The 15,499-nt window shown below is 36.6% G+C and overlaps 1 protein-coding gene across 2 annotated transcripts in view; it reads right to left on the bottom strand.

Moving 5' to 3' along the window:
• The window catches only part of AGMO (alkylglycerol monooxygenase), a 329,212-nt gene that overhangs the window by 30,390 nt on the left and 283,323 nt on the right, over window positions 1–15,499 (bottom strand). The window contains exon 13 of one of the 2 annotated variants that reach the window (XM_019659889.1): window positions 7,268–7,351. The exons of the other annotated variant lie outside the window; for it this stretch is intronic. Coding sequence (XP_019515434.1) covers window positions 7,268–7,351 — 84 coding nt within the window. The remainder of the gene's footprint in view (window positions 1–7,267; window positions 7,352–15,499) is intronic. 2 annotated transcript variants of the gene reach the window in all.

Below are 15,499 nucleotides of genomic sequence, written 5' to 3'. Positions count from 1 at the left end.
CAGAATCGCATATTAGAAATGCATGTAGGACAGAGACGTGCAAGCGTAAATCACTAAGAGAAAAATGAGAGAAAAGATACAAAATAACTGAAGGTACATAAGTAAAAGATACCAAGAGATATAAAAGATCATTTTAAAAAAACCAAAAACCAAAAATTGATCTGGCATTTATTCATGTTTTGCCATAGCAATTATCTGCCAAAGCTGAAATTACAGTATTCCTCTGTGATTTGCCTTAACAGCCTCAGCCAGGTGCTCTATCTATAGGCAGTCTCATTCAGGAGAAAAATTAGCCAATCATGGGTCTGGATGTGAATTTAAGGGACAAGGATAAGTGAAAGCTCTCCAAATGATATTTATGCAGTGGTCCAATCAAAATTGCATAAATTACTGAATTCAATTGCCAGGAAAAGGGGTTAAATTTAATGTAGCTAGACAGCTGAGCAGCTGCTTTCATGATTTAAATAAAAACAAGCTGAAACCCTTGCTGTCAGCTCAGTGATATATGACTTGTAATGGGATGTTTCCAGCCTTCACTTCCATATGGCCGCCTACACTTTAGGTAATGCTCTTTGCCTCCAGTGCAACTAACTTTTCAGAAAACATCTGGGTCCCATTCCTGTTCTATTAGCTACAACGTTGCCTCCTACAAACACAAATGATTCATTGGACAACATCCCTTCACTTCAGGATCAAATTAAGGAGTTTCATTGATAATTTTACCATGTTTACAACCAGAGATACTGTATGCAAACATGGCACATAGTCAATCCACAAAATTCCTTCACACAATGTGCATACTAGCATGATGATATATTTAAAATTAAAGGTGAATTTTAGTGGTTGGAATTAGGAAAACAAATGAAAGGCTATCTCCAACAGGGTGGAGATTTTGTCTTGCTACTGCCTTACTCCTTTATAGCAAAAGCTTTTCTTCATCTACATGTTACCCATATCCTTCCAAAAATGGAAGGGAAGGGAAGAAAAAAAAAAAAAAGACATACTGCCCACTGAAAAGTACGTTCAGCACTGGGGGAAAAAATGAGAACTTTGCAAATTTCACAAACCTTTCACTCATTTGAAGGTCAAATAAAAAAGAATGTATTCTACTGTAAGAATTAAAAGTCAGAAATGACAATGCTTATGGAAAAATGAAAAAAAAATTAATACATAAAAATACTCATGATTTGAACCAGGTCATTGTGTGTCTTACAAACCAAATTATGGTGCTTATGTCTTCTAACAAGATACTTATTACGAATGCAGAATCCAAAATATGCTAGATGCTATCCTGAACAAGGAATTCTCATGACACTTGATACCTTAAGATTGTGTCTCCAACCATCAATTTGCACCTCCAACAATAGTTAAATATAAACCATATTTCCCATTTTGAATTCATGAAACCCTAATTAATATTATAACATACACAGTTTACATTAATTTCTCATTTGCAACAGTATCCACAGATAGACACATGCAACATTTTAAGCCCAATATTCTAAAATGGTTACTTTTCCCATGAAAAGATGACAAGAAGGAGTAGAAAGAGGATGAGGAGAAAGAGAGGAGAGGAAGGAGCAGCAACAACATCAGCAGAAGTTTTGAGACCTTTGTGTCAGGGAAGGAGAAAAAAGCATTAACAAAGACAAAGCGGTGTTGTTCTTTTTCTTGCAAAAGAATACACAGATTCTTACATTTCCCCCTCTTACAATTATTAGCTGATTGGTGCTCTGCAAATTGAAGGTCAAGAAAGTTCACAATAAATATAATTGGGGAGTCCAGCTCCTGCTTAAAAACCAATGTGAACTTCTGTAGACCTGACGATAGGCAGTTAGGAAAGCTTTCGCGGGCAGGCCTCGGGGGGAAAGCTGCCCTTCTCACACCACACGGTCTGGGTGCACGGCCCACATGCTGCAGTCTCTGGAGGGAGTTGCAGGACTCACAATCCACCCTGCACCCCAGCTTCCATGGGGCATGTTGACATTTTTAGCTCTGGCAGGTTCATGCCTAAGTCTCCGTATCTGAGGACTTGGACAGATATCTCCTTCAGGTCGCCTCTGCTGAGACCTCCTTCTGAGGGCAGGGAGAAGAACCGCTGGACACTCCTCTCTGACTCAGTACCTAGTATTTTTCCACTCCAAGCCCTTTCACCTTGCTGTCTACCCAGCTCGGGGTCCATAAAGCTGCCTGAGTATTTTATTTGGCAGAGAGAAGCAACCCCACATCTGTGCTGTTTCACCTGACCCTGCTTCACCTGTGTGGGGAAAATAGGACAGGGAGAGTTGGTACTTTCTCTGGTTTTAGACTCCTGCCTACACCATCACAGTATTAAAGGCTGAACTGCTTCATTTTTGGCTGGTTGCTTTAATCAGCTACTCTGACACCTGGCAGCTCAGCTCTCTTGTGCCCAGCTCAGCTGAACCCCAGTCAATAATAATAAGCAAAATTCACTCATTTGCAATTGAAAGCACTATCCGAAGAGGCTTTTCAGAGCATCACAAAATATGAAGTTTCCCCCTTAATTTTTCATTAATTCCTGAATATATTAGTTTGATGTTTGCAGTAGGGCGAACAGAGGTTGCCATAGGACAAAAATATCATTGAGAAGCTTGCTCAACTTCGAATAGTCTTTTATCTTTTTTGCTTCACAATCAAACCTATAAATAACAGTTTGATGGATGCTGCCTCTCTGTTTCTTTTCATCACCCAGCAATGTGAGCCAGTGTGCACTCTCTTGGTCCTCAACATCCCTGCCTTATCTCAAGGCATAGATCAAATTGTCATCTCTCACCTCAGGAGCTTTTTTTGAAGGCCCACATAAAGTCAGTTTGTTTTAAGACAAAAAAATGTATTAAACATAATGCCATTTAAGAGAGTATATATCCCTGTTTATCCAACAGCTTTGCATAATGAATGACCCTAATCAATTGATATGCATATTCCATTTTGCAAAGTAAAATCTAGTGGAGCCAGTCAGCCCTGTTGGAATCCTAGATTTTCGAGGCATCACCATACTATCTGTGGGGATAATATTACCGGTCTTTGCAGGGTTCTATGAGGGTAAAATGAAATAATGTGATCTTCAACACCTATTTCATCCCTTTCTTCTGCACCTGTTTTCATATGTAACTGGTTAAAAAGCTGCTCAACTTTGTGGCCCAGACATAGCATGGTGTCACGGACAATGTAACACCAATGTAACAAGTAAAATAATGGAGAGGCAAGTTACATATTCATTGCAGAGTCTTAGAAAAATGCCAAAGGGGTGCTCTGCTCAGAAAATAAAAAGATCTTAAATTCCTTTTCACCATCTACTCCTCCAAAGTCCTACTTGTTATATAAGTGTATCTGCTCTCAATCCCTCTCACAAGTCTCCAAAGTGATGTTTTAAAATTTTTCCAACCTCCCACCTGAGGAATGTTTTCTTTTCCTCAACTAACAAACCAACCTCTTCAAAGAAAAGCATTCTCTTCTCTCCATTAGTCATTTGCTCACTCTGTGTCACAATGGTCCAAGAATCCAGCTGGTCATACCAATCTGCTCCTTTCCAGGCACAGGAGGTGGAGATGTTGAGTATCTACCAGCACTAAGGGGTTTGTGGAGCTAAGCGACTTGCTCACGGTCACAGATTTCATAAGGGAAGGATTTAACATTCACTTTTTTCTCCTCCTTCCTTCCCTCCATCTCCCCACTGTCCCCATTCTAGGGCTCTCTTTTCATAAACCAAACTGCCCTAATCATGCATCAACATGTCAGTATAAATGAGGCATAAAAATGTGTGAGTCTTGCACTACTGTTAACTTGTTGGATGGGAGGACTGGGGAAGACCTGGGAGTGATCAGTTAATGCATGTCAGAGTATTTTATAGAGAAATGAGTTCTGCCTTTAGAACTTGGAATGTGTATGCTACAATACAAAGAATGTGTGCTACAGAGCAATAAAAAAGAAAAAAAAATCTGCCAATGAGTAGAACCTGAACCAAAGAAACTTTTGTCTAACAAAATTACCTCAATTATACTCCAACACTCCAATAGTCAATTAAAACACAGTAACTACACCAATATTAATTTTAAATGCACAAACCACCAAAAAATCCATTTGGTTCAACCTATCCCATATATGAGAGGTCTGACAATTAAATTTGCCAACTTGTTGCAATGATGTTGCTAACATTTTTTGATATCAGAGGGATTATTCATTATGAATTTGTGCCAACTGGACAAACAGTTAACCAAGTTTACTATTTGGAAGTGCTGAAAAGGCTGCATGCAAAAGTCAGACGACCTGAACTTTTCACCAACAATTCATGGCTCTTGTATCATGACAATGTACCAGCTCACATGGCACTGTCTATGAGGGAGTTTTTAACCAGTAAACAAATAACTGTATTGGAACACTCTCCCTACTCACCTGATCTGGCCCCCAATGATTTCTTTCTTGACTCAAAGATAAAGGAAATATTAAAAGGAAGATTTTTTTTTTTTTTAAGCTGAGCCATCCTGCCATCTGTTGGCAGCTCAGCGGCAGCTCAGCTCAGGCCAGGCATCGAACTGCTGTTGCTCAGAGCTCAAACTCTTGAGCGAGCTCTTAACCAACTGAGCCACTCGGCTGGCCCTAAAAGGAAGATATTTTGATGACAGTCAGGACATCAAGGGTTATACGATGACAGCTCTGATGGCCATCCAAAAAAAGAGTTCCAAAATTGCTTTGAAGTGTGGACTAGGTGCTGATGTCAGTGTATAGCTTCCCAAGGGCAGTACTTTGAAGGTAACTGTAGTGATATTCAGCAATGAGGTGTAGCACTTTTACGAGGATGAATTTGTGAACTTAATTGTCATACATTCATAGTATTAGCAATAACAACTAGGGAAGAAGAACTTTAGGATAAAGTAGGAGAAGGAAGACTCCAGAAGTGCTAAAAGAAAACTGAACAAAGCATTTTAAAGAGTAAATAGAGATCATAAAATATTAAATGTTGGCATAGATATAATTTTATATCATGATTCCTATTATAAAATCATATTATTGTTCTAAAGAAGTAGCCACTTACTATTTTTGATTCATATGAACTCTCAAAAACAAGGAACAAGAAATCAAAGAGAAAACCTGAAGACACTGGAAAATAAGAAAGCAAATTAATAGCCTCCAGATCTATACATAGCTTTTAACATGAACACACTACTTTTAAGTTTGGGATGATTATGAAGACGTTTTATAAGAAGAGTATTTAAAACCAAATCCATGTCAAGTGCCAGCCACGGCCTGCTATCCTGCACACTTGCCTACTGGGTGTAAGGAAACACTGCCATGAGGTGAACGCACAATGTGCACCAGGCAAGGCCCAGGCAAGAAAACAGCCACTCTGGGGAGCTCCAGGGATGGATTTGAATATGGAGAAACAGTTACCAAGGTGGCAACAGAAGCTAGAGGTTACCAGTGGCCTGGGAGGGAGGATTAGGGAATTATTAATTCATAGTTACAAGCGTTTTTGTTTTGGGTGACGGAAAAGTTTTGGAAGTAGATAGCGATGATGGCTACATAACATTGTGGACGTACATGATGCCACTGAATTGTACACTTGAAATGTTGATTTACTGAATTTTCCACTTAGCAATGGTCCAACTGAGGAACTTCAGGCTGTGTATATTTTAATCACAATTAAAAATAACAGAAGTAAAGAAGCAGCCGATGGAAAAAGTGACGGTAGAGCATAAATATCAACAAAAGACAGTGTGGCAATTTATAGATTAACCATAGCGATAGATGAACCATAGTAGGAATTCTTTGTGTCTAGGGTTGGAGGGAATGAAAGAGTGGGAATCGGATACTAGAGTCTGGGAACCAAGGTTCTGGCAGGACTGGGGCAAGAGTGGAGCCTTCCAAAGGGAGCTGGGGCCACAAAGGAGACACAACCACTGCTGAAGAAGTTGCCCAAAGCAGTCAGAGGCAAAAGTATTCAGCTTCTTCCGTCCTCCTGTCAACTTCCCACCACTGCCTGACAAGGACCAGAACTAGGTAGAAGACAGAGGTTACAGAGCCCAGCAGTGGAGTTAGCAGGGTTCAGTCCCCACAATCCAGAGTGGAGCAAGGAACAGATAGGCAATGGATCTGGGAGAAACAGTCAAGTCATCCACACACAACATGCATCGCTGGCAGTGTAGTTGGGTGTGTCTCAAAGGAATCTGGTCAAAAATATTATAAGGATTTGTTCAAGTTACAAAACATATTAGAGAAAGAATGGTAAAAAAAAACAAATCTTCACCTGAAACTCAACCACTAACAACTACCTCTGCAAAAGGATTAAAAGTAGCCCTTCCACTTACTTTTTTGGGCCACAGGTGGATTTATGTTTGTTAAACAAGTTATAACTTAAATCTTCCAATGTGAGGCTCTTTATTTCCTATCTCAAAGGGGATGTAGTGGTTTCCTTACCATCTCCAAACACTTGATTCTGTGTAGATGTCTATCTTTTCCAAGGTTAGTGTCATACTTCATACTGTCTTCATCTTATGCTATACAAGTAAATAGTTCATACAACGGCTCTCAGTGAGACACTGCCTTCTTTAAAGCCCATCCATTTTTTTTTCCTCTTAGAGCATAAACTCTTAAAGTGTTTGGTCTTTAGCAAGGGTCAGCAAAATTTTTCTGGAAGAGAACACATAGTAAATGTGTTTTGAAGGCCACATGGTCTCTGTCACAATCACTCCTCTCAGCCTTCCTAATGTGAAAGCAGCCATAGACAATCTGAAAACAAATGGGAGTGGCTATGTTCAAATAAAACTTTATTTATGTGCATTGAAACTTACATTTTACGTGTCACAAAATACGAGTATTGTTCTTCACTTGACTTTCATTCTAGTATTTAAACAGGTACGAACCCTGCTTTTCTTATGGGCACTGCAAAAATAAAGGTGGGCTGCCGAGTCCTGGTTTACAACCTAATACTTTCTAAGATCTGGCCCGTGCCTTCTTTTTCAGTCTTACGCCTCCCATCTTCCACCCTTACCTTATGGTTCAGTTATGCTGAGCTACTTTCCATTCTGTTAGCATCTTATACTATTTGCTATAATTTCTCTCTGCCTGGAAAATTCTTCTTCTATGAATTCTGCAAATCCCTGCTCAAAGTGTACCTCCTCTGAGACGCCCACCCAGGCCCTTTGAGTAGCTTTATCCAACCTTTCCCTTATAACCTCACACTATCTACAATATGTGTATATGGATCTAAACAGGATTCTCACTGTATTGAAAGTATCTGTACACTTACTTTCCCATTGACTTCTGCTTCATGAAGACAAAGACTTTGCTTTATTTCTGTTTCCATATCTGTTTCCAGAATTCTGTGAAATGCCTGGAATATGACAAATGCGTAATGAATTCATGAATGAATAAAGATTGCCAATTGACTAAAATGAAATCTCACTCTTCATCATATCATATAAGTAACCACCATGTAGGCTGAGTTTAGCAATGTTTCCTCATCTATCCACTAGTGAGTAAGTTTCATCCAGAGGATCATATGTAGAAATTCCCTTCACACCTGACGGTTCACAGTCAACTACTGCAATGACTGAAGAGCAGCTATGACCAGAAATACATTGTTTTTACTTTTTTCCTAGAGACTATAGTTTTTAAAAGTTCCTAAAGAAGAAAAATAGAGATTGAGATCACTATGGCCACCAATAGCCAAGGACCCTTGGGCACATGTGCGTGAAATGCCCAGAAACCACACTGGTGACTTTTGGGCAGTATTACTGTCATTGGATAGAAGAAGAAAGAAGTAATTCACTTTAGAAAGTAATTAAAAACATTTCTTTTTAAGAAAACAAACTGGTAAACAAAGCAATACTGTGTTTCAGACTTTAAAAAATTGTGTGATTTTCTTTTTGAGGATAAATTGGCAGTTTGTAAAGAAATTCCATACCAAAGATACCTGCACTTTGTTACCCTTTAGGAAAGAATCTTCTATGTTCAATATTCCTAGAAACATTGTTATTAGTGGATGAGGACTCTGAAGAACAACTTCATAGCAGCCCTCAAAATTATAAAGAAATATATTAAAAAGGAGAATGAAATACTGCTCTCTATGTCCTGAGCAACAGGAGCATGTATAAGAAATTTAAGTTCCATATTGTCAAATATTACCAGTCTATAATGATTTAAAGACATTGGAAGGATTTCTTATTGAAGACAGTTATTCTGAAGGTTTTAAGGAAAAATCTCTGGCGGGGGGTGGATATTCTCTCTAGAAATAATTAGGAGAATTTCATGTACTAAGATGTAATTATATAGACCTCATTAAAGAGTAGAGAGCGGGAATGGATTCAATGGAATTGTAATAGATAAGCATGCTATCGGGGATGGGAGGGCAATAGATGGGGGGAGGAGGGTTGTTACCTGGTGAGGGTGAAAAAGGGTAACTATTGTATTGTTCTGTACACCTGAAACTAACAATAAAAAAATAAAAATAAATAAATAAATAAATAAATAAATAAATAAATAAGAAAAAACCCTACATTTGTATGCTGTTTATGTTGTAATATTTTTTCATAAATTTATAGGGTGATCATATGTTTATTAACAAATTTTTCAGTGAATAAATGAAACAGCTTTTTACAGGTAAGTGTGGCAAAGGAAGACACAGATCCCTGTCTTGAGCTGTCTATACTGAATGTTAGATATGAAAATGGAACTACTTTGACTTGGACGTACGAAACCTGTGTAGAAACAGCAACTGGTGCCAGGACTCATGTGTGTAACTCAAAAGCTTAAACCTTCTGGCAGGAGATGTGAACTGAAAGGTAATCAACTAAGATGCAAATTGGGGATATATAATTTAAATACCAAGAGATTAGGAGTTGCTGCCCTTCTGTTATCTTTTGGAAGTTGTCTTAATTTTAAAAATTAAAGTCTAATTACTGGTTAGTGGCAAAAAGTTGGCCTGGGGCTTTTTATACACCTCAGATTTTCATAGTACCTCCTATTCCATCACCAAAATTATCTTAAAAAATTTCCAAACATTGTAATGACATTAAAACCAAGCCGAAGGGTGTGACAAATGCTACCTCACCTAAAACTTAAACAACAAAGACACAGACATCTAAGAAATGGAAAGTATTTAAACTCCAGCACAAAACGTGAAGAAATCTCTATGATTAAGGCAAAGAAAGAACATTCGAATGCTTTTCTTTTCTTTTTTCTAAAGTTTATTGCTTTTCTTTTATAAACACTGGTAATCAAACTGAAATTTGTGTTGCAACTCTTGGAACTTCCTGAAAGATTATTTTGCTATGAAGCTTGTGTCTACACATATTCATACCAGACAATGGAAAGAAAACAAAGGAAGTAGCTTCCAGAAGCAGCGGCTGAGATCCAGAATATGTGGGTGGAGAAACTGTCTACTAATGTTGCACGTCGTTTCCTCTTCGGAGGGTCAGGCTTATGTCAGTTTTCAGACAACATTAACATGAAGCTCTTACAGACTTCCTTTTCCTCTTATTACCCTTGAATTCTCTTCAGTTGTATAAGAAGAAATAGGTCATTTTGCTATGTAAGATCTTGTCAACAGTTCTGTGACAATGACTATAAAGCATATTTGGGTTAGGTCAGAGAGAGATTTTTTCCTTATATATAGAATAATTTTACATTTGAAATTTGTCTACACAAAACTACAGAATGTAAATTCAGTTTCAGAAGGTGGGCTATAAGAAGGCAGGGAAACTAAAAGATATATTCCTTAAGAAAAAAGTAAAGATAAATTTAAGATGCAACCAACTGAATGGGAGAAGATATTTGCAAACAACACCTATAATAAAGGGCTGATATCAAAATATATAAAGAACTCGCACAACTCAATAACAAAAAAACAAACAATCCGATTAAAAATGGGCAGAGGACCTGAACAGCCATTTCTCCCAAGAAGACATACAAATGGCCAACAGATACATGAAAAAATGCTCAACTTCAGTAGCTATTAGGAAAATGCAAATCAAAACCACAATGAGGTTTCACCTTACACCTGTTAGAATGGCTATCATCAACAAGATAAACAATAACAAGTGTTAGAGAGGCTGTGGAGAAAAACGAACCCTCATGCACTGTTGGTAGGAATGTAAATTGGTATAGCCATTATGGAAATCAGTATGAAGGTTCCTCAAAAAATTAAGAATAGAATTACCATATGACCAAGCAATCCCTCTCCTGGGTATATAACCAAACAATCTGAAAACATTTATTCATAAAGATATATGTACTCCGAAATTCACTGCAGCTTTATCTATGGTGGCCAAGACATGGAAACAACCAAAGTGTCCTTCAACAGATAATCGGATAAAGAAGATGTGGTATATATACACAAGAGAATACTATTCTGCCATAAGAAAAGATGAAATAGTGCCATTTGCAACAACATGGATGGATCTTGAGATTATCATGCTAAGTGAAATAAGTCAGACAGAAACAGTTGAGAACCATATTACCTCACTCATATGTGGGATATAAAACTGAAAGCAATAAAGGAACAAGACAAACAAAGAAACAAAAACTCATTGACACAGATCAACAGTTCAGTGGTTGTCAGAGGGTAAGGGATGAGGGGGGATGGTGGAATTGGAAAAGGGGATAAAATACATTAACGGAAGGAGAACTGACTCTGGGTGGGGAGCATAGAATATAATATATAGATGATGTATAACAGAATTGTACACTTGAAGCCTATGCAATTTTACTAAATATTGTCACCCTGATAAATTTAAAACAAATACACACATGTACACATGCGCACACATATATACATTTTTAAAGCAAATTATACTTTCAAATTATTTTCCTTAACAATTTTTCATACTAGTAAATTAATTTAAGGTTGAAGAAATAGTTTAAAACACAAAGGTAAACAAGATTATGTCTGCAAAAAGTGAAGGAAATTCAAACGTCTGCATTTCAGAAAATTTGAGAAAGTGAAACAATACATTTTTAAAAATTAACGTTTATTGGGGTGACAATGGCTAGTAAAATTACATAGGTTTCAAGTGTACAATTTTTGTAATACATCATCTATATATCACACTGTGTGTTCAACACCCAGAAAATAATACAATTTTTTAAGAAAAAGTTCCAATGTTACATTCTATTACTGGAAATATAATATACCATATTACATGACCATATGGTCATGGAAAGTTATAAGTATAATTATTTTTGTAAATAAAAATATTTCAAATGCATGAGTGCATTTAAAAGTTTAACAATATTATACTATTTAAATAATACATTATTAATAATATTAATATTAATAATTTAATAATATATGCCCTCACTACTACATGCCAGGTTCTGTTTAAAGTTGTTTGCATATGTAACTATTAATCTTCACAATGACTTTATAAAATAGGTATTATTTAACCCCATTTTACAGATGAGGAAATTGATGCACAAAGAAATTAACTTGCCCGAGATCACACAGGTAGTAAGTAGCAGAACTAAGATTTGAACTCACTAAGTCTATCACCCTTAACATTGTGGAGGCCATGTCCCCATATACCACCATCATAATCTGTTGATGAGACAAAGCTGAGTTTGTGGCTTAGACACCTCCAGAGCTTCAGCAGTGCCTCTGAGGAGGGAACCAAAGGTCAAAATTTATTGAAAATTAAAAGTTTGGTTTAACACAGGTCTTACAAAGGGATGATTTGATTAGGAATGGGTAAAGATTCACATACAACAGTCTAGGATTGGTGGAAACACAAACTGAAGATATTTTAGGCAGAACATTTAAAGTATTTAGGGCACCAACTGTCTATTGATACTTTCTGTTGAAGGTGGATCAACCTGGACCTGTATAAAATATTAAGCCATTTTCTTGCACTAACATGTTAAAAAAGACAATGAAATAGGAAAGTCATGTGAATGTACATAATGAGTTGTATGGAGGCAGGAAATTTTGTCCTCACTGCCCAGGCTGGGTGCATGGGTATATATACTTTGGGTCCCCCATATCTTTTAAAAGAACAGTACATCAATTTATGCTTCTGTTTGAATCAATACGCCTGCTGAATAAATTAACTTTTTAGGTTGATATTTTAATATGATTTTCAAAACATCATTTATGTTCATAAATCAATCAGGAAAAGTAAATTAATCAGGGCATTTAATAAATAATTTAACTTGCTATCATTGAATTCTATGGAGATGTCTCTGCAAATTAATATATTTGAATACCTTGTAGAATTGAATAAAATTGTTTAATGAACCTCAATGGTTTTTAGCCTTAAAAGTAAACCTTAGAGTTCTGTCTAGGACATGTAAGAACAGGCTGTTTTTTTCTATAGTAGGTGTATTTTCTTATCCATGCACTTTGAAACTAATATTTTCCCTTGCAAGTATCTTGTTTTTCTTTTTTTTCCTTTTTGTTATTGGCGTTTTAACCCACTGTGAAGCTGTAACTGCTGCTGCTAATACGGACTTTAAAACATGCTTTCTCCTAACAGACAACCAAACTACATTAAAAGGATAATACGATGAAATAAACGTCTATTTATTAAATACATGCTAAATGTCAGGTACACCAAGTATCTTCATATTAGTGTTTCCATATACAGCAAATAAAAATACAAAACACTTAATTAAATTTGAATTTCAGATAAATCTCAGAAAATTAGTCCCCAGTAATACCGGGATATACTGATATTAAAAACAAAAAGGTCATTTATCTGAAATTTAAATTAAATTACATTTTTGTATTTTATCTGACAACTCCCCTTAGTGGTCAGTTTTCATTTGACAAGAATTAAGAGAGATACATCCTTCTACTTTAATTCTTTTCTAATAATTTTCCCTCTAGATTTGATTTCTTCCACTTAGGCTGTCACTTGGACTTAGGTGCAGAGATGAAGGCATACTTAAGATGTCTTTTTTACCTTGTAGATAGGCATAACTTAGTCTTTAATAAGGTTACAAAGCAAAATCAATTTGAAAGGAATGTTATATTCAATATAAATACTACCATCTAACAACTTTGAAATCACTGTATCTCCCATAATCCATATTTATAATAAATACAGATGCTGTTTGGTGAAAAGTATATTCTATAGGGTAATATTCAGAAATCTAAGACATTATTAAAAGAAAAGAATAAACAAAGAAACACCAGTATTCCCTGAACATTTACAACATGCTCAGATCCATGCTAGAAGCTTTAAAACTTTTCTTAAAAAATGTAATTATTGCAACATGCAGGTAATTTTTTTTTTCTCCATAATGAGAAAACAAGTTCAGTGGAGTTAGAATACAAGAGACGGATGTGGCTCAGCTGCTAACTGGTGGTTGTAAGATCCAATTCCCACCTTAGGCATGTACTTGGTTGAGGCCAGGACAGAGACTTATACTGGTCACTGAACAACTGAGTTAGAAACTACATCATATAAAAATTTCTATGATTTTTCTATGATTTCTATGATTGATCAATAAAACTGAAATTGTGTTAGAGAGGAACTTACATAATTGCCACCTTACCCATTGTAGGGTAAAAGGCTTTAGGGGAAAATACATGACAAGCCAAACATGTACAATGTAAAAGAAATATGTGAAATAATAAGCAGAAACTGCTACCTGACAATTATATTATTTTAAAAATAAAGTGATTTAATTTCTTAAATTATAGAAATAAGGTAAATGACATTGAATGTCGATAATGATAGATGCTACTACAATATTTTACCAAATTCGTTAATCTGAGCTGGAAAAAAACAATTTTAAGTAAAAAAACAGGTATTGTTGTTTGGAAACATAGGAATTTGGAAGAGAGTATGAGAACAGCTGAAAGAAATTTCTTATATCACTTTAAAAGCCCACTCTATCATATGTTATATACAATTTTCAATACTCTAAAAAATAGAGATAGAAAGTCTCTTAAGTCTTAATATGCCGAGAATGGTTGGATCTCAAGGGACTGCTTTTATAATCCTTCTCACTAGATCTAAATCATCAGGGAAGTAATCTTCAAATTAAATCTAAGCAAAGTATCTTTTTAGAGTTGGGTGGTAAACATTTATCAATGTTTCTTTGTTTCCCTAAGCAGCTATAGCATTATTATTCTCTAGAGTACCCTATCATGATATCATCTGGAGACCCAGAATTGCATCTGGTAAAAATTGACGGATGCTGGTTACACAGAAACCCTATGAGCTAGATTTTCCTCCAGAAGATAGAGCAAAAAGTTAAATCAATCCAGATCCATCTATTTTAGTCTCTGTTTGAGACTTGGAAGGATCTGTTTTTCGAGTGTTGGCCCATGACCGATAGCTACGGATAGTGTAAATGTCATTTGACACTAAATTGAGAAGAGCTTCCAGAGATCGTGGCTGGAGAGTTTCAAAGAAAGAAGCTCCACTGTGATCAAAACATATGCCAGTTAAGCTTTAAATTGGATTTTAAATATTTTAAGTAGTGATAAAAAAATACACTGAGTTGTTGAGTCAAGCGGGAAGATTTTAGCAGCCATCAAAACCTAGAAATCCACCAACTCTAGGAGTGTACACTCTGTATATTTTTTCCAAAGCATGGAAAATTTCAAGGTTGCTTCAGGCAAAAATGCCTCATCCGGTTTTATCTCCCACTACTCTCTTCATTTATAGTTCAGTAGACTGCATCATCTTTTCTAATCATTAACTTCCACCTTCCTGACTCTGGGCTTTTGATATGCTTTCTATATAGAGTGTTTATCCCTACATCACCATAGTTTAGGTCATAAATCAAACAAAACCTCATCCTTAAAACATCCCTCAACTCTTCTTAGCTAAAAGTAGTTTTCCTCTTTTGTCCCTTCTTAAATATCTTGCCACAATTCATTGCAAGCCTTGCATAAGTGGCAAAATGGTATATATGTAATAAGTTACAAGTATGTGAACAAGAAAGGAGGAAACACATACACATTTATGTTTGCAAACAGAAATAATGGAAAAGATATACAATAAAAATACTAAATGAGAGGGAAAAAATAGTCTCAATGTCTACCTTTGTCTATCAACTTGCTTTTTTGAACCAGGTGATGCCATTCAAAGATGTATCCAAATATAAAACAAGAACATCTTACATCACTGTTGTTTATGAACATTCTCTCCCTCATTTTTCTTTTTTTTTAAGATTTTTATTGGGGAATTGGGGGAAGGGGAACAGACAAGTTGCTATCCCTTTGTTCTTCAGTCTAGTTGTGGAGGACGTTGCATCACTGGCCCAAGTTGGCGCCATCATTGCGCTCTTCCCGGTCGAGGCAGATCTCCAGCTTCTAGACGGCCACTCACGGTGGCTGCTGGCCACTCACGATGGCTGCTGGCCACTCACACTCGCTGCTGGCGACACACGGTAGCCCATGGCAACACACTGCAGCAGGGGCTGCAGCCTACGCTGTCGCCAGTGACTCATGGCAGCCCAGCTCCAGGTTGAGCTGTTGTTCAGCATCTTAGCTGTAGAGGGCAGTGTCACTGGCCCTCATATGTGGGAT

This window comes from Hipposideros armiger, unplaced genomic scaffold (assembly GCF_001890085.2).
Source record: "Hipposideros armiger isolate ML-2016 unplaced genomic scaffold, ASM189008v1 scaffold_305, whole genome shotgun sequence".
Taxonomy (NCBI): Eukaryota; Metazoa; Chordata; class Mammalia; order Chiroptera; family Hipposideridae; genus Hipposideros; species Hipposideros armiger.
Note: the sequence above shows the minus strand (reverse complement) of the source record. Positions and strands in the feature narration are given on the sequence as shown.